The 18,765-nt window shown below is 39.8% G+C and overlaps 1 protein-coding gene across 2 annotated transcripts in view; it reads left to right on the top strand.

Annotated features, from left to right (window-relative positions):
- The window catches only part of ANK3 (ankyrin 3), a 335,879-nt gene that overhangs the window by 226,875 nt on the left and 90,239 nt on the right, over positions 1-18,765 (top strand). The window contains exons 1-3 of one of the 2 annotated variants that reach the window (XM_042907475.1): positions 4,496-4,584; positions 5,878-6,001; positions 10,894-10,996. In XM_042907475.1, coding sequence (XP_042763409.1) covers positions 4,569-4,584; positions 5,878-6,001; positions 10,894-10,996 — 243 coding nt within the window. In that variant the 5' untranslated portion in view covers positions 4,496-4,568. Of the gene's footprint in view, positions 1-4,495; positions 4,585-5,877; positions 6,002-10,893; positions 10,997-18,765 lie in introns of those variants that run through there. The other variant, XM_042907474.1, reaches the window with a different exon arrangement.

Raw genomic sequence — 18,765 nt, 5'->3', positions numbered from 1 at the left:
TCCACCACATGCTGACCTGAACCATTGACTTGGAATCTAAAAAGAGTGAGGGCTGGGGTGCCTGGCTGGCTCAGTCAGTGGGGCATGCAACTATTGAGCTTGGGATTGTGAGTTTGAGCCCTATGTTGGGTGTAGAGATTACTTAAAAACCTAAAAATAGGTAGGTAGGTAGGTAGGTAGGTAGGTAGGTAGGTAGGTAATAGATATAGATGAATGATGGAAAGAAAGAAAGAAAGGAGGATACATCTATCTGACCAACTACAGTCCTGATAATCATTTTATATATTCTTTCTTTCTCTCCTTTGTTCTTGATTCTATTTTGCATGATTTCCTGGTAGTCAAAGGGTGTGGATCTTTGAAAGGTTGATTGTGGTATGAGAAACTTTTTTCTTAACCTAGTCATGATAGGAGGACCAGGAAGAGGAGATAGCTGGAAAATTGAAGTGAAATCCTCTGAATAGCTTTTATTATTTGGTGAATGGTGGGATCACAATAGATTGGGGTGTTTTGTGTTCTTCTTTAAACATTACATTTCCAGTCTCTGGTATTTTATTATCAGAAATGGATTAACAATGAGAACTTCAGTGCTCATAATTTTAAGAGGCACAAAGTCAATACTAAATAGATGAGGCTTCCTCTAGTGGCATTTACCAGTGTGGTCTTCCTGGACTTGGTCTGTGCTAATTGAGTAGCACACTACAGAGCTGACTCTTAATTCACTAGGGATGCATTAAGCAATCAGCGTGTGACCTCTTTGGCCGACTTTTGGACCTTGTCATTTCTCATTCCTCTCTGTTTTCACTGCTTACTACACTGTGACAACCTACCTCAATATTTTAATTATTCATCTCCCATGGTTGTGTGGATTCATTAGGTTCAGCTGGATTCTTGAGATCTTTGCTGAGATTACAGTCAGATAGCAGCTGGGGTGGGAGTAATATGGCAGAATGTTCAATGTGGTATCTTCATTCATAGTCTATCAACCCCACTAGGACGAATGGAACATCTGAGCACTAACTGGGCCTCTCTCTATCTCTTTCCATGCTGCCTCTCCTTACGGCCACCTTGACTTTCTTTACATCATGGTGGTCTCATGGTAGTCAAATTTCTTACACTGGGATTGGCTTCCCCCAAACTAATGTTTGAAAGAGACTCAAGAAGAAACTGCAAGGTTTCCTTGAACTAAAACTGAAACGGCATGCAAAATCACTTCCCCTGCACTTTATTGTTCAAAACTTGACCCAGCCCAAATTCATTTAAAGGCAGTACACATGAATATAAGAGACATGGTTCATATATATATATATATATATATATATATATATATATATATATATTTCAACTAAATATGTTTGATATTATAACAGAGCTGTCCAGTCATAGAATTACCTTTGTTAGCTTATCTACATTTGGGCATGTTGGTCAGAAGCTACTACCAATCAAAATATTTTTGGGATTAGAGACAGTTAACAAGTCACCCAACACAACTCATGTCATGCTTTTCGAAGTTTTGGTATACAAAATTATAGAATATTTTGATTATTGAAAGGAGAGTGAGTTTGTTCTATTATTATTCATTCATTGAATCAATCAACAAATATTTGTTGAGTCCATATGAGCCAGGCCTTGTGTTACATGGTACAAAGCAGAGACATTTGCTGCTGTGGTTGGATTTTGCCTTTACCACTATCAATACTAGCAATCTAAATGCTAACTACATGAGTTCATGAATTCAGATGTTTGGGCACTAGACAAAGCTGTGTTACAGAACACTAACAGAGCAGGTTAAGTCCTTTTTCTGTGCATTATTTCACTTAATTCCCCACAAGAAGGCTTCGGCTGGAAGGCAGCGTTATTATCCCAGTTTTGTAAAGGTTGAAACCGTGACTCAGGGTAAACAGTGCTCCAAAGGTCAGCTAATTAGTAAATGACGAAGCCTGGATTTGAATCCAGAGCACTAACTGTGCAAAACTGCTTTAAAATAATACCATTGCCTTTGTTTCTACTTGCCATGCCTTTTGAGAAATGTTTTCACCATGTGGTAAGGCTATTTTAATTAATCTTTGGCCAAATATATTGACAGCTCTCACCCCATTTCATCTCTGGGCTTCTTTTGGTTTCATAGTGACCATTTTTGAAGTTTAAGAAGGATGGGCAAAGAAGAATAGAAACTTAACCTTATTACCATTTAACTGTATACCAAGCCATCAAGTTTGACTTGTCAGAAGAGTGCTATGTTGCCATTGCCAAGGCACATAGATGCAGAGACGAGCACATTACCTACCTCTTTATTTTCCTCGCCCATCCCCCTACTCACCTCCTCTCTGGTAACCACCAGTTTGCTCTCTGTATTTAAGAGTCTATTTTTTTAAACCATACTCTTTAATAAAAGCAATGATGAAATCCAAAAATATTTATTGGGCACTTGCAATATGCCAGGCTCAGGAAAATTTGGTTCCTAATCTAGGGAATCTCACTCTCCAGTGGGAGAGACTAAACAGATGTTTTCACCGGCAGTACACTCTGATAAGGGAAGCCCACATGCAGAACCACTAACTTAAGATGGTGAGTACAGGATGGGAGGAATTTTAGAGTCAAAGATTGGAGAAGTAGAGGGGTGAAGGTTCCATCAAGAGTGCACCCTATGTGGTGGTTCAAAGTCTAAAGTGTTTCAGGAATTCTAGGGACTGAAATAATTCTGTTTGACAGAAGGGCAACAGGTGTGGAGGAGTGGCCAGAGAAAGAGAAAGACTGGCCAAGAAGTCAAAAGGAAGGAACTTGTTCACTGCAGCCCTTGTTAGGGAGCTTGAATGAGCAACAGTCGTTGAATGAGGTTTCGCTAAGCAGTTTGGATTTTAAGTGCAGATGTGGAAAACAGATTAATGTTTAGCCCTTTTATCCATTCTAACCATGACTTCCCCTTCCATTCTTTACAAAACTGAAAATTTTTCTTTTGCTTGGGAGTATTTTTCAATATGTACCAGGCATTATAAATGGCTTTCCTTCTATCGCGGCATAATTACAGTGCTGACTACAGTCAGTCTCGTCAAATTAAAGCACCAGGTCTCCAATTGTCTTAATATTAGATGAGCCATTGATTCATTGATTGAGGCATTTATCCAGGAAAAATAAATCTGTACCCCACTTCATCAGTTATACAGATTCAAATTTCTGTATCTTTAGATAACAACCCAAGAGATAGAGACCCAATCAGAAAAAAGTACCATATGCCACTGATTTCAGCAAGACTGTTCAAAACCCTTTACTTACTCTCTAACCTCATTTTCCAGCTATTCTGAGAAAAAAGAAATTGAAATTGCCTCTCTAGTGTACCCAAATGGAGGATGCAGAATTCCTGCTAGTTTTCTCCTCCACTTGCCAACACAGACAGGGTGGAGCAGCTGGGAAGGGAGGCCGGGAGACCCAGAGAGAGGCCAGGAGTCCCAGAGGGAGGGAAACACCATAACAGCAAAGTGACAGCAGTGCCTCCTCCGGGCTGTTTCCTGCCCTTCGCAGCAAATGCTTCTTCCTCTCTGCTGGGAGCTCTCTCCAGAGCCTTCTCAAGGGGGCGGCGGGGGGGGGGGGGGGGGGGGTTGGTGGTGGAGGGATGACCAGTTAGTTCCTTTGAGTGGGTTAAAGAGTCGAAAGAACTTATGCCCAAAATAAAGCAGACATTCACTTGCTTTTTCCTTCTGCTCCTTTCTTCCAACTCTTGACAAAAAGCAGTGGGGATCCATGTACTCTCAGGTGCTTCTCGGAGAGCTTCTGGAATCGCTGCGGCTTCCCGCAGCCCCACAGTTTCAGCACCTCGGCTCAAGGGCAGGCCCTCCCTCTGGCTCTTTTTTTCCCCTCCTTCCACCTGACAGGGACCATAAATAACCAGGGCTCCCGGTGTTCCCAGCTGAGAACAAAGTTGAAAGTTTGCCTGGAGCTCCCTGCCACTCCCCGCCTGGGCCATTTCTTTGTTTTGTTCTGTTTTTTTCTTCTACCTGGCTTGGCCGTTTCTTCATTCATGTTGGAGAAGAGTGACCTCCTGACTAAACGCAGCACCCCGTTCGCCGGCTCTCCCTAGATTTAAGGCGGTCTCGGTTACCCGGTTAGGCACCGGGCATTGGTATCAAATTACCGAAAGTCTACACTGGAGCAGTCCTCATATTTACATACAAATAACTCAAGGGCTTGCATTTATGTCACCATTCGGTCCTGCTAGAGGCTTGCCAGCGGAGTTCTTGGTCCAATCAGAAGGAGCTTTGAAAGGATGTCTGCAGAGTGATCAAAAGGGTCTTCTCAATTAAGTGTAGCCAGGTTTTGCTCTTTTTTATTTTTATTTTTTCTGGTCTGAAAGATCGAAAATCTTTGCACTCTGATGAGTAGAAAAAGATGTGTAAGTCCTCCACTGCCTACAAGAAGACAAAGATGCTGAGCAGGACTCTGCGGTGGTGGTGAAGACGTGAATACACCCCCAGGGGTCGGTTTGTTTGGGCTGATTCGGAGGTATATTCTAAATCACTGCCTAAGGAATTCCTGGAAACATCAGGAAAACATTTGATCAGCCCCGCCTGGTGGAAATGGCTTTACCGCAGAGTAAGCTCTTTCTTTAAGTTGTACTTGGTGTGTGCTGTTTTTGTTTCATGTGCAGTGAATGTGCAAATAGCCCAGCTGTGAATAGTTACTTAAAATAATCTCTTGGTACCGGGTAGTAGTAGAAAACAGATCTGTTTAGTTTTTATATTTGCAAAAACAGTAGTTGACAGTGTATTTTTAGACTTGATTGGTAGTTTAAAAGCTAAGCTCTGTGGTTTCCTGGGTTTAAATGAATGGAAATTATAAATGGTAGCAAATGAAGGAATTGGAAAATATAGCTGGAACAGATGAATCACTTACCTTTGAGAAAACATAACATACATGCTTTTGAGATCTCTCTCAGCCAGACATGCTTGTGTCCAGAAAGACAAGGAGAGTCGTAAAAAGGAGATAGGCTTGCCTGTTTTCGGAATGAACTTTTCCACAGTCTGTGATACGTTTTGAAAAGGATGGGAAACGTCCCAGAGGGCAAAAGGCATTTGAAAAACCTGCTCTGTCACTCTTGGAATGTGGTTTTTCCGTGAGGTCATGCTGTGCATATGTAGCTAGTAAAAGTTTTACGAAATTAACTCTTTGTATTGATGGGCAAAGAGCAATTTATATCAGTCCTTTCAAACTGCTGGTCTCTACATTTGGTCTCTACAGAAAGTAGAGCTCCTTCCCAAGTAGGGTTCCAGCCCTGGGGCAGCTGCACTGAGCTGTTACTGTGGTTGGTGTAGAAACAGTTCAAAATTGATGTGTTTCAAGGTTTTCCTTGAACTATTAAGCAGTAAAGTTCAGATTAAATAACTTGCTAGTTTCTTCCATAAGCCCCGAACTGGAATCCTGTGTGTGAGAAGACCATTTTGAAAAAGAAAGTCCATTCCCTTCCCATATATGATTTTCCAGAACGGTAATGGAGAGGTGGCTCTTATTTTGCAATCCACGTCCATTCAGACGAGCTGCCCTTGTCATAGTGAGGCATGGAAAGCTAACCAAAGTAAAAGATCCACCGTTCTAGTCAGCCTTCTAGTCAGCCGGGGCTTGAGGAGGGGAAATGAGACAGGGGAGACATTTTAATATGGAAAACTTAACACCAGGAGCTCTTTCGCTACTTAAATTCACTCTTGAAATTATGGACTAACCTCTACCTATGCTTTTTCCTTCTAAATGGCAGTTACAGATATTATCCAGGGGGTAGGGGATTATGAGAAAATGAGTGATTTGCTGGTGATCAAAGGAGTGGTTTTCCCCACAACAAATGCATTTTCAAAAGGGAAGCTTCTGATTGTGGTTTGCTTTGTCCATCCACAGGTGAGGACGCAATGACAGGTGACACGGACAAATACCTGGGGCCCCAGGACCTTAAGGAGCTGGGCGATGACTCTCTCCCTGCAGAGGGCTACATGGGCTTTAGTCTTGGGGCCCGTTCCGCCAGGTATTTTATTGTTGCTGTTTTTCATAGTTACCTTAATACAACCATGATTTGTCATAAACCAAAATCATTTTCATTGTTCACATTATCCCCAAATGTGCTCTTTGGATGAGGATGTGAATTTGGTAGAATGTTCTCAAATGTTCTCAACTCTGGTATACATGCTCTGCTGTTTTCTTTTGTGGTTTCTCAGTCCTTGGTTTTACGTGATTGAACATGTTGAGTGTTGGTTCTTTTTTCCCCACCTTGCAGTCATGCTTCAAGCATGATGGCAAAAGAGCTCACTGATAAAACTGGGATAGTCAGTGTGGTCTCCATGTTTAAAAATTAAATTTTGTTCCATAGTGAAAGAAAAATCTTATTTTCCACTAAGTATGAAATAGTTGTATTGATTGTTCACTATTCTCTAACACTGAAAGAATAATTCATGATTGAAACTTAAGAGAGCATTCTAAAAAAGATTACATATAGCTTATTAGAATTGTCTACCAAGTGTTTGGGTATCTCTCTAAAACTGTGGCATTACTTTGTTTACTATGGACATGTTAGGAGCGTTGCAATGACTTACCCAAAGTCGCGGACAGGAATGGTAGCAAATTCAGCCTTTAAAACTGAAGTATAAAACTTTTGCATGTGAAAAACCTTGGCTCAAACTTACCTGACACTGGTTGAAAGAAACAGGACCTTGTCCAGAATCTGGGGACTTCTTTTCCCTGGTTGGTTTAACAGCATGTTTGCTGACAGTCAAGTTATTTTAAAGCTAATAATTAAACTTTCTAAGCTAGAACCCTGGGGACATTTTCCTATAGTTTAAGGATCTGTTGTAAAAAGTTTCATTGTCTAATAGTAAATGGCACTTCCCACAAAGTAAGCCTGGGAGTTTATTCTCAGTGTTGTTGATGTGGCCAAGTTTAGATACTGAATTGATTTTTCTTTGAGCTAGTCTTTTTATTAATACAACTTGGAACCTTATGTAACTTCATAGAATTTTTGCTTTATAAATATATTTATAAAAGTCCTTAAGATCTCAGTGTAACAGGGGATCATTAATAAGAAGAGGAAAATAACTGTTTAAAAATATGTAATATCTCGTGTAATCATACAGAGCCATGAGTTAAACTGAAAAACATACAGAGTCTCAAAGGATCTCAAGGGAAAATTCTACTTAGAGGCTTAATAGCTTTTGTAATCCAATAACTAGCTGATTCTCTTCCTCAGATGATATGTAAAAGCTGCATTTTGTGAGTCAATCATTTGTATGTAGAAAATTATAGAGGCTGACATTCAGGGAGAGATGACACCAGCATATTTTCCTAAGGCTTTCACACTTCTGGTTTTGATTGCACCCATTATTATTTGTTGCTATTATATGTAACTCATTTTTTTTACATTGGCAAGTCATGTTATGCTCAGAGGCAAATCTGAAAAAAAAAAAAAAAAAAAAAACAAGACAAAACTATAACACTGATATATTTCTTAAAGTATTGTTAGAGTATTACCAAATATTCTGAGTGTAACATTTAAAAAGGAATACATTAAGTGTGTAACTCATTCAACCATAACATTTTTTTCTTTTTTCCCTGTCTGATTTTTTTGCTTTCTACTTCTCCTGTGTTTTTCTAAAAATACTTTAAATTAGTCCCAAGATCAGGTAAGAAGATATGTCACTTTTACGGTGTTTTTCTGCCCTTCCCTGACTCATTTTCTGATTTTTATTTTCTTCAGCATTGTGCTGTGCTGTGCTGTGATGTGCTGCAATGTGCTTGTTTTTTTCCTGCTCTGCATTAGAAAATCATTTTTGTAATTCTTAGAAAATTAGCAAGTAACTGAATGTATGACAAGAAATGTGACTTAATGCAAAATTGAGTACTTAAGGAATTTCTTTCCTTTAACTAAGTTTGTGTAATGCATGAAGTAACTGGAGAACTTTCACTGGGTTTGAAGAAAAAATCTTGATTTGAAAAGCAGTTTGTTTGCTAGTTGCTGTTTTGTTTGGGTTGTGCTAGGTACATTCATATAATTTTAGACTTCTGAGGCATGTGTTTTTCTAACACTTCCTATATTTAACACGTAGGGTATACTGATGGCTACAAATAATATAGTTGACCTTAGTTGAAAACAATTTAATGCTTTCCAGACCCCATGCAAATAATATCTAGTTTTAGTAGCTGAAAGGACTTCGATGTATTAAGGATTCAGAGTGAAGCTTAATGAACTCCATCTGTCTTAACGTAACTTGGTCCAGAACAGTGAGGAGTAGGAACTTAGACGTTATGTAAAAGAAAGACATCTTTAGGCTTTCCCATTGACAGCACCCAGTTCTAGGATATTCTTCAGTTGTCACTCATATAGAAGTTAAAAGAAAGAGAATATTTTTTAAAAATCAACAAATCTTAGATTTTTTTAAAGCTGAAGTTGAAATGAATATGTAATAATTTTTTTAATGTTTACATGTTTGTTCACATCTACTGTAAAGTTGTTCTTACACACCACAGCGTTACCATGTACAATGGGAACCAGAACTTAAAGAAATGAATGTGGTGTCTCCCAACCATATCACTGGGGGATATGGACCCTTGCTATGACTACTTAGAAGTTACGCTAATGGTATAGCCCCTAGCTACATAAGATTATTTAAATTAAAATTAGTTAAAATTAAGTAACAATCAGTTCAATTCTTCAGTCACAATAACCACACCTCAGGTGCTCAGCAGCCATACCTGGCCAGTGGCCAACGTATTGAACAGTGCCTGTCATTGCAGAAAGTTCTCTTGGGCAGTATCTGCTTTTAGGAAGTTTATATTGTATTTGAGGGATGGTAAGGGGCTAGAAACAGGAGTGATAGGGGGATGTTTGCAAGTAACGCAGTTTGCAAAAAATTGTTTGCAAGTAACCCAGAAAAAAAAAGGAAGAGTTATGTATCATGTGACTGGGTCCAGAAGGCCCGCCCATGCAAGTGGCCAGATACATGGCTTACTAGGTAATCTCTGTGCAGAAATAAGGCTTAGTTCTTTTTGTTTTTGCTTCTATATCCAGTCTCTAATATTGTGCCTTACTAATAAGAATCAGTGTATTTGCTGAATACACTAGATAATGACTCTAGAATGATGGTTATTTTGAGGTCGAAAATCCCCCAAGGATTCTGGTGGAAGCCAAGGCTCTAATCCTAGAAGAATGCATCTCCTCATTCGTGTGGACCCTTTGAATGATTCCTATAATTCAGGGGCCTCTGTAACTTGATATAAAATACCCACCTTGGGTAATCTTTAGTATAGGGAACATTGGGGAGAAGAAGTCATTTTGTGCAAAGCAAGGAACCGTTCTTGTTTTCATCTTCTTTGCTCTTTTACACAAGCCAAGGCCAAGGCCAACGTCTTACTGATTCTACTGATAAAGATTCAAGCGGCTACATTTTAGATTCAGTATATTACTTACATGGGCAGTGACAGGTAGCAACTTCCCACCATCTTTGTCCTCCATACCAATAAGGACAACACCAGAACAAAAGGTTCTACGGTAGTTGTGGGATGCTGTAGGATGCTGCATTGCAGGGGGTCGACTCTAGACTGCAGCTAAGTGATTTCATGCTCTGCAGCTTATTCCAAGGAGGGTGGGGCAGGAAGTGTCAGACCTCATTGGAAACAAGAGACAATGAGAAATTACCTTATTACAGCCTATCATATTAGGTGGGATAGGGAGGTAAGAGGCAGATGGCTTCAAACACCTCCCCACAAGTTTCTGTCCTCTGTTTGCAGAGGATTAATCACAAGGTGTTCTGCCAAGGCTCAGATTAGTTGTGAGCCCAATCAGCCTGCATGTCCTATGTGCATATGTGCAAGCTTCCCAGCATCCCTTACTCTTTTTTTTTTTTTTTTTAAGTTGAGAGGTAATTGACATATTACATGTTAGTTTCAGGTATACAAAGTAATGATGACCATAATAAATCAAGTTAACATCCATCACCACACATAGTCACTCTCTTAGCAGCTTTCAAATACTTGATCCAGTGTTATTAACTAAGTCACCATGATGTGTATGTATTCCCAGGACCGACTTATTTTATAACTGGAAGTTCATACGTTTCAACCATCTTCACTCCCTTCTGCTGCCACCCCCTGCAACCCTCCATATTGGTTTTTAGTTTAGAGGTCAGTATATGAGAGGCACTTCAGGACATCAGGGGGCTTGCACTCTGGGAAAGTCAGGGGCTGTGTAGAGGATTTAAAAGAAGCTAGGAAGGAGAACAATTTAAGGCATAAGGAAGAAAAGAGTAGAGTGTGGAAAGATAAGATCACCATACATGAAATTTGAATTTTTCAAGGCGAGAAAGATGGCAAAGATCATGTAAGATATATTTGTCATACTATTTCCTTTTTGATGTTTTCCATGAGTACAGCTATAAACCAGAACTCTTAATAGGTCAAACCCATAGCTAGTTTCCAAAGACTTATGAACAGACCCATTTGAAGCAGACATAATTCCATTCAATAGTACAAGGTAAACAGATAAAGGAGACTCTGAGATAAGGCCTTACCATAGAAAAATCTCTTAAACTATCAAATTATCTATAGTCATCTGGTTCTTCTCAGTTACCCTCAGTTATCCTGTTAGTTCAACTATCATAGTGAAACATCCAGAGTTTTCATTCATTTCATATTGTCACAGGTTTAACACCATTTAGCCTAATTTTAAACAAAATCTGATCATGAAATTGTTTAAGCTTAAGAGATTTCCTCAAATTTAAGGGATTTTATTTTTGATAATGTCTTTTCAAGAACAACTTCTGTTGATATTTTTAGCCATCTTGCCTGTTTTCAAACTTGCATGCATTAATTTTATTTTGTTCATCTCATCATCATCCACCACTCTTGAATGGTTAACTGTAAATACAACAGCCTCCGCTCCTTCAGTTCGGATAGGTCGTACACCTTGAACAGAAGCTCCTATGCGCGGGACAGCATGATGATTGAAGAACTCCTTGTACCATCCAAAGAGCAGGTATGCATCCTCCTTAAAATATTGTTGGATTGTTGAACTTTCATTGCTGTGATTGAATTGAGCTCTTTGTTCTGTGACAAAATCTGTACCTCTGCATGTTTGATTTTGCATTTGTAAATCTTCTTGTACTGCCAGGGAAAAAGGGAAAAAATCAATTGTAAAAAAAGAGGGGGGAGGGGAGAAAGAAATCAGTTGTGCCATACACAGAAATAGCCTGGTCTTCTGCAGGTGAATCCCCAAAAGCCCACAGAGAGGAACTCAGAAAGTCCTAAGAATGACACAGATACCTTTCTCATTTCTAGATCAAATCTATTTCAGTTTTTTTGAAGAGAGTTAATAATAATTGGTAGCTAAAGTTGCTGACATTATCCACATGAATGTTTGATTTTCCTAAACAAACTGTGGGTGCATGCTGGAATTTGCTAGAATTGTTTTTAGCAAGTAGTTAAAGATGAGATTGGTCAAGTCTTTGATCCCTTAGCTTCAAAGCTGCCTGTGATGGGCCTTCTCAAGATATGACAGTATTTTGTTTTCTACCAGAATCTCTGCTGGTGTTCACACAGTTTCTTCTTTCTGATCATTGTGGTTGAATAGATACTGGCTTAATGCAGGAAGTTCCAGCAGTGCAATCCTGCTGCATATGGGCTCAGGGTTATTCATTATTCTGGATACACACAATACTTGATTTTAAATGTGAAGTCATGAGCTAACAATGGGCCATAAAACTAATTTTGAAGGTGGCTTATCATATTCAAGCAATGTAAATAATTGATGAAATCATGCTACACTTACTTATTCACTGAACAATGAAGGTAAATTGGAGCAGGTAAATACGTGATAGTAACATTATCAACAAGTTAGAGGTTTAAGTAGCCAGTAGTCAGATTTCAGGGACTCCCATGTGTTTGGGACATGCTGACTTCCAGACGTACAGATGTACATGGAATTTCACAAGAACCTGCAAGTAATATTTTATTGCTTTACACTCTCTGGAACATTCTTAGTGAGCAGGTTTTACAGAGGTGAATACAGTAGCCATTCAGTGTGTTGTCAGACACAAACAGCCTTTGTAGAATAATTATAGGTGCGATAGCATGTCATGGTTTAAGTGGGTATTAGCACTAAAGAAGGCACTCGTTTCAAATAATGGAGCTAAGCTCCTGGGTGTTAAGGTATTGCGCAGGTATTGGTTGAGATTTTCTGAGGTGCTCTCTCTTGGTTGGCTGTGGTCATTATCCTGGTTGGGTGATTCTGATCTCTTCATGTTCCCAATTGAAATGAGACGTTAGTGGATATATTATAACACCAGTGTAGAAATGCCTGTTATTCTCCATGACTAAGGAAAACCCACAAAACTTACAAAATTGCAGGTGATAGGAGATTCCTTAGGTATCAGTAACACTTTGGTCATATATAAAGTATGTGCCTAGTTCTATAATGGAATCTTAAATGCTTGATTGAATCTAATGATGGTTTATATTTCTGAATGTGTATTTACTTGAGGGCAAGGGTCTGAAATTGGGACCATCACCCCCATCATCACCATGACCTCACCATCACTACCACCATCACCACTACTCCCACTGCCAGGTACACTACCTCTCCATATCTGCACATCAACCTTAAAATATAGATGATTGCCATGCTACAGGTGGTGAACAGGCTTCTGAGGGGTTTCGCACCATTACCTCATAGCTACTGCCAACACCTGCTTACTCAGGGAGGCTGGAAGGGGTAGCTTTAAACAGAATGAAAAATTTGTGAAAAGAAAGGATAAAGAAAACTTTAAAGGTAAAGCTGGTGTTCTCTTGTTGAGTTTGTTGCTGCTTCAGTTTGAAAAGCACCTCTGTGGATGTCACAAACAACTCTCTAGACTAGTCAAAGGAAAGAAGAGCTTAGGACATCTTGAAACCTTTACAAATAAATCTTAAGTTGATAACTGCAGAGGTAGGAAGTTGCTTTCTCCCATGACCACAGAGAATCCCATGATCTGACAGGTGTTCCTTGTGGAACACATACATTATTCCTGGCCACACAACTTCATAATAAAATCACCAGAGATTCAAAAAAAAAAAAAAAAGTATGAATGACATGAAGACATTTTAGAGACAAATGAGGACATTTGACAATGTACTCGCTGTATTGTTAGAAAATCATTGTTAGTTTTGTTAACAGTGACAACATTATTGAAACTTTACAGGGTAATGTCTCTGTTCTGGGGGTATGCATGCTGTAGTTTTCAGCAATGAAGTAATCATTGAGTCAGCCACTTATTTTCAAATGGTTCAGCCAAAAGAAAAATACATGTGTAGAGAGAGAGAGAGCTCGTGCAAGTGCAAACATGGCAAAATGTTAATGTTGAATTTAGGTGAAGTGCAAATGGTGTTTCTTATATAGTTTTTTCAACTTCTTAATTTGTTTGAATACCTTCAAAATACAAACTTGGAGGAAAGGGGAAAACAAAATCTGAAAGAGGTGTGTTAAGTTATTTAGTGTCTGGTATCTCATTTATTATAGAAGAGAGACGAAGCTAATTCCTCAAAGAGAGGCTAAAGGGAAGGGTCTAGGTGTACTTTGCAAGACTAATGAGAAGCATTTACTTTAGAAGGATGCTTAATATAAAGCACAGACTTTATATCAGAATTAAGTGGCAAACATTATTAGTTTGTATCCATCATGCCTTTAAATCTGTATTTATAAACTTCAAAATGGAGTTTCTCCACAGTATTGATTATGTCTGAAAGCATGCCAGAAGCCTGAAATATTTAGAATGCTGGAAGCAAGGACACATGACTTACTGTCAGATTTAAAACTGCCCTATCATTGCCCAGTTAAAGTTGCTTGGACACATAAAGTTGAAAATGAATAAAAATGAACTCTCCATGTGTTGCTTGTTTTCAACAAGAGTAGACCTCACCTATACAAAGCATAGTTAGTTGCCTCTTTATTATTGTGCTGCTGATTAATGAGTTTGCACATTAACCACAGTGAAAGTAAAGTTGAGATTCAGGATAATTAGCACAGGCCTGCTACTTGCGTGTTCCTAAGAACCTGTGCTGTTGAAGGCAGGTGTGGAGGCCAGAGCTGGGAAGGGGGTTGGGAGAAGTGAGCCCGTCCTCATGCCCTGCTGAGCCTGAATCATGATCAGTTTGTAAACCACTTAATTCTCCCCCAGATAATCAAGAGTGGACTCTTTTGCCACTGTGATACTGGGTTATCCATGAAATGAACTCCCTGTCCTTTTACCTTCCCTTTACCTTGCAATCAAGAGTCACCTGTAGATATGCCTCAGAAAATATATATGTAAATAAATCATGCCTTTCATTTGTCAGAAGATTTTATTGTTTAAAGCAGTGACTCTCAGCCCTGACTGCTCATGAGAATCATCTTAAAGAATTTTTAAGGGCCCCTGGGTGGCTCTCAGTCAGTTGAGCGTCTGACTTCAGCTCGGGTCATGATCTCATGGTTGGTGGGTTCAAGCCCCACATTGGGCTCGCTGCTGTCAGCCTGTCAGTGCAGAGCCCGCCTCAGATCCTCTGTCCCCTTCTTTTTTGTCCTTCTCCCCTATTGTGCTCTCCCCCAAAATAAATAAATATAAAAAAAGAATTTTTAAAATATGATTGCTCATCATATGATTTCACTCATATGTGGGATTTAAGAAACAAAACAAAGAGAAAAAGAGAAACAAGGAAACAGACTCTCAATTATAGAGAACAAACTGATGGTTATCAGTGGAGGGAATGGGTTAAATAGGTGATGGGGATTAAGGAGTGCACTTGTCAGGTGATGAGCATTGGGTAATGTATGGAAGTATTGAATAACTATATCATACACCTGAAACTAATATAACACGGTATGTTAAACGAATTAGAATAAAAACTTGAAAAAATGTGATTGCTCAGTGGCTAGGAGGGGCTTAGCATAGGATTTTTTAGTGCACCGAGAGCTGAAGCCCCTGATTCCTAGTCAGAATTCCTAATTAGGAGAAGGAGCATCTGGGTGGCTCAGTCAGAAAAACATGTGACTCTTGGCAAAAGCATGTGACTCTTGAGCTTGAGGTCGTGAGTTCGAGCCCCTTGCTGGGTGTAGAGATTACTAGAATTCTTTTTTTTCTCAAGTTTATTTATTTGAGAAAGAGAGAGAGAGAGTGCATGCGTGAGAAGGGAAGGGGCAGAGAGAGAGGGAGAGAGAGGATCCCAGGCAGGTTCTGCACTGTCAGCACAGAGCTCAATGTGGGGCTTGAACCCATGGACGGTGAGATCATGACTGGAGCTGAAACCAAGAGTCAGATGCTTGACGGACTGAGCCACCCAGGCACCCCAAGATTACTAGAATTCTTAACGGGGCACACATTGGAATCACAGTAGCTCTTTGGAAAGAAGATACCTATAGAATCAGAGTCTCCTGGCTGGGTTCCTGGACACATGTGTTTTTTAAAGCTCCACATGTGATTCCGGGATGCATCTCTGCATAAGAATCACTTATTTAAAGCAACTCTGGTTGGGATCTTTTTGTATATTGATCATTCAACATCTAATGTATTTGTTTTATAAGCTCTGACTTGTGTATGTCAGATTGTTTTGGAACAACATCTGTGCTTGGAAACATTCGTTTCCAAATAGGAGGTAATAAGAAAAGGGATGATTCCAGATTGAAGCCCAGTTGTCTAGGATGAATACAATAGACTGGTTCTTTCATTTCTTCTGGCATAATTATTGAAAGCAACTGTCTGGTATGGCTTATGGAATTGCTGTGTGTGATCCATATCAGCCAGTCCTCATGTGTAAATGGCATAATATTTAGTAGATGCTGTGTCAAGAGGTATGGTGGTGATGCTTATGGGGATCATGGTGAAAACAGTTCATTTTGAGCTCCTACTATATGCCACTATTCTAAGTGTTTTGCTAGTATTAACTCATTCATAGTTCACAAAAAAAAACATTTGAGATAATTTCTTGGCTCCATTAAAAAGGTGAAGAAACTGAGGCACAGTCAGCTAACTCACCCCAGGGGGCACAGGTGATAAATGGCAGAGTCACTGGCCATGTGGCTCCAGGCTGCTTCCTTAGCGGCTGTGCATCTGTGTTGCTCTGTGTTGGAAGGAAGCCATCAAAGAGCCCTAGGACTTTATACTCTGTCCTCCAGGATCTCATACTTGCTGGTATTTTTAAGATGGATGTGATACCATCATCTTTACCCATTTTTTTAGCAGAAAAGATTGTAATCAGACATGTGTTCTTTTTTATAAAATTTTCTTTTTAATGTTTATTTATTTTTGAGAAAGAGAGAGTTTGTGAGTGGGGAATGGGCAAAGAGAGAGGGAGACACAGAATCTGAAGCAGGCTCCAGGCTCTGAGCTGTCAGCACAGAGCCCAACGCGGGGCTCCAGCTCACAAACCATGAGATCATGACCTGGGCTGAATTCAGATGCTTAACCAACTGAGCCACCCAGGCGCCCCCAGACATGTGTTCTTTATTATGCTTATGTCTAATTCTAATAACAAATCCTTATTTAATGTGACTTAAAGGGAACTGACAACTTATTCAGAAACAAGTTATAAAAATTATGGAGACAATTATTATGCTAAAAATTATGGCATATAAAGCATCATTAAAGGAATGGCAATACTTGACCATCACATAGATATGAGGTAGAAGGCATGATAGTGGTCTAAAATGTTTTGCAGGCTAACCAATTAATTATAGTTCCTTTGAATGACCCTAGAAGTATTTGTAAGACCAAGAGATGCATGTATACAGCAGGCAGAAACATTTAATCCAGTATGAATTTCTGGTAGTTATTCAAAAATAGAAGAGCAGGAATCACTTAGGGATATGAATTGTTTTTGCCTGTGTACACCCATTCCATTTTCATAGGTGGGAGACAGGATCTGATGGTCAAACCTCTTCCCCTGTCCATTTCTCAATGGATCTTTACAAGGATCAGAAATCACTTCCCCTCTAAGGATGGGCCCCAATCTGGCCATTGAGAGCATTCCTTTTCCTGGATTACAGTGATTACTTTAGGTTAAAATATAAAATCTAGGCAAGTCTAATGAGACTCCAAGTTGAGACTTTCTTTAGTTTTTGGGGGTTGCTAAGCTATAAAGATTATGTCAACCCAAAGCTGCTAAGCATGGAGCATGAAGACAAGCAGTTCCTACCATGTTTTGAGCCATGGCTGGATTCAGCCATTGCCTGAAGTTAGTCCTTCCCAGACTTTCCTGCTACATAAACCAGTGAATTAATCGCAATTTCCTCCCATCCCTCAGGGGCTGGGAGCATCTTAAGCCAGTTTAATTGGGGGTTTGGTCCTCACTAATATGCTTGTATTGTGGCGATCAAACCTGACATAAACAACCACATGTCAAGGGCAACATAGAAAGTCTTCCAGCATCTTAAAGTGCCATTCAAACTTGAGATTCTATTGTTTTATGCTTTCTCTCTAGAACAGTTGATTTTTTTAAGAGCATAGCTATAAACTTGGGTGTTCTAAAGGAAAAACTTTTAGAAAAACATTCTTTGCTAATTGATCACTGAGGAATGAGGGCCTTCCATTTGCTTTCAATTCTGTTGATCTAGAGGCAGCACGTCTGTGAAGAGAGAGATACAGAGCAGCTGTGTGGCCCTGGCCCTCGTTTAGGAGGTTGCTTTCATTTTGCAGCCTTCTCTCATACCAGATTTGCCCACATGGTTTATGTCTAAGGGGATGAGTGGCAGGGTTTCTAATAGTGAAGGTTTAACTACAGTAGTGTAGTTAGAAGGTTTAACTACAGTAGTGTGCGAATGGTTGCATTGGCTGTTTGAACGGGAGCTGTGAGGTCCTTCTGTAGTCACAGTTAGAGGCCCTGTTCTAGCCTCCCCATACCTGGAAGTAGCTGTCATCCTTTCCACCACTCTCCCTGTAACTCTCTCATTTATCTCAGCCCAGTACTCACTCCAGATCCTCTGGGTTAGACTTGGTCTTTTTTTAGGCTAAGGACAATCTCATGTATATTTAGTCATATAAATGTTATGTACTACTTGATATATTAGCAAGTCGTAAGTGAATTGGAAGGTTCTTCAGAAGAAATTGCACGTCTGTCACTTCAAGACCTAGGCAATTATCTCAGTAATAGAAAAGAAGAACACCTAATCCCAAAAGCTGGTTATGCTAATACCCAGTTTTTCCTTCTCTACCTCTCACTCCGTTCTCCTCCTGCACCTCCCCTGCCCCCACATCAGCAGACTGGTCTTCCTGTTTCTGGTTGTGAAGGTAATTCTAAGGGGCTTTCAGAAATGTGCATGGTGGCAGAAGGTAGCCAGCCTGGGATTAAAGATTTGCTAGAGATAGTCTCCTGGAAGATAAACACCTTTGACTAGTGACATTTAATATGCTGCTTTTTCTCTTCAGAGTGCTTTGCCAGCATTTCTCAGGTGATCCATTCAACACCTCTCACAGATTGGTCAGCAAGATTACACATTATGTTTTAAGGCAGACAGGTTGGTGTTGTGACTTACTTAAGGTGGTACAGTTAGTTTAGACATCTTGAACTAGATGTTGATGTGTTAACACCTTCCATGCTGACCTTGATTCACCTTCTTTTGTGGAAATTGACAGCTAAATTATTTTGAAACCAATCAGATTTGGAAGTTCCAAAGAGCTCAGATTCTATGGTTTGTATTTTAGTATAAACTAAATCTTAGCGTGCGCCTGGGTGGCTCAGTAGGTTAAGCGGCCGACTTCGGCTCAGGTCATGATCTCGCGGTCGGTGAGTTCAAGCCCCACG

This window comes from Panthera leo, chromosome D2 (genome assembly GCF_018350215.1).
Source record: "Panthera leo isolate Ple1 chromosome D2, P.leo_Ple1_pat1.1, whole genome shotgun sequence".
NCBI classification, from domain to species: Eukaryota; Metazoa; Chordata; class Mammalia; order Carnivora; family Felidae; genus Panthera; species Panthera leo.
Note: the sequence above shows the minus strand (reverse complement) of the source record. Positions and strands in the feature narration are given on the sequence as shown.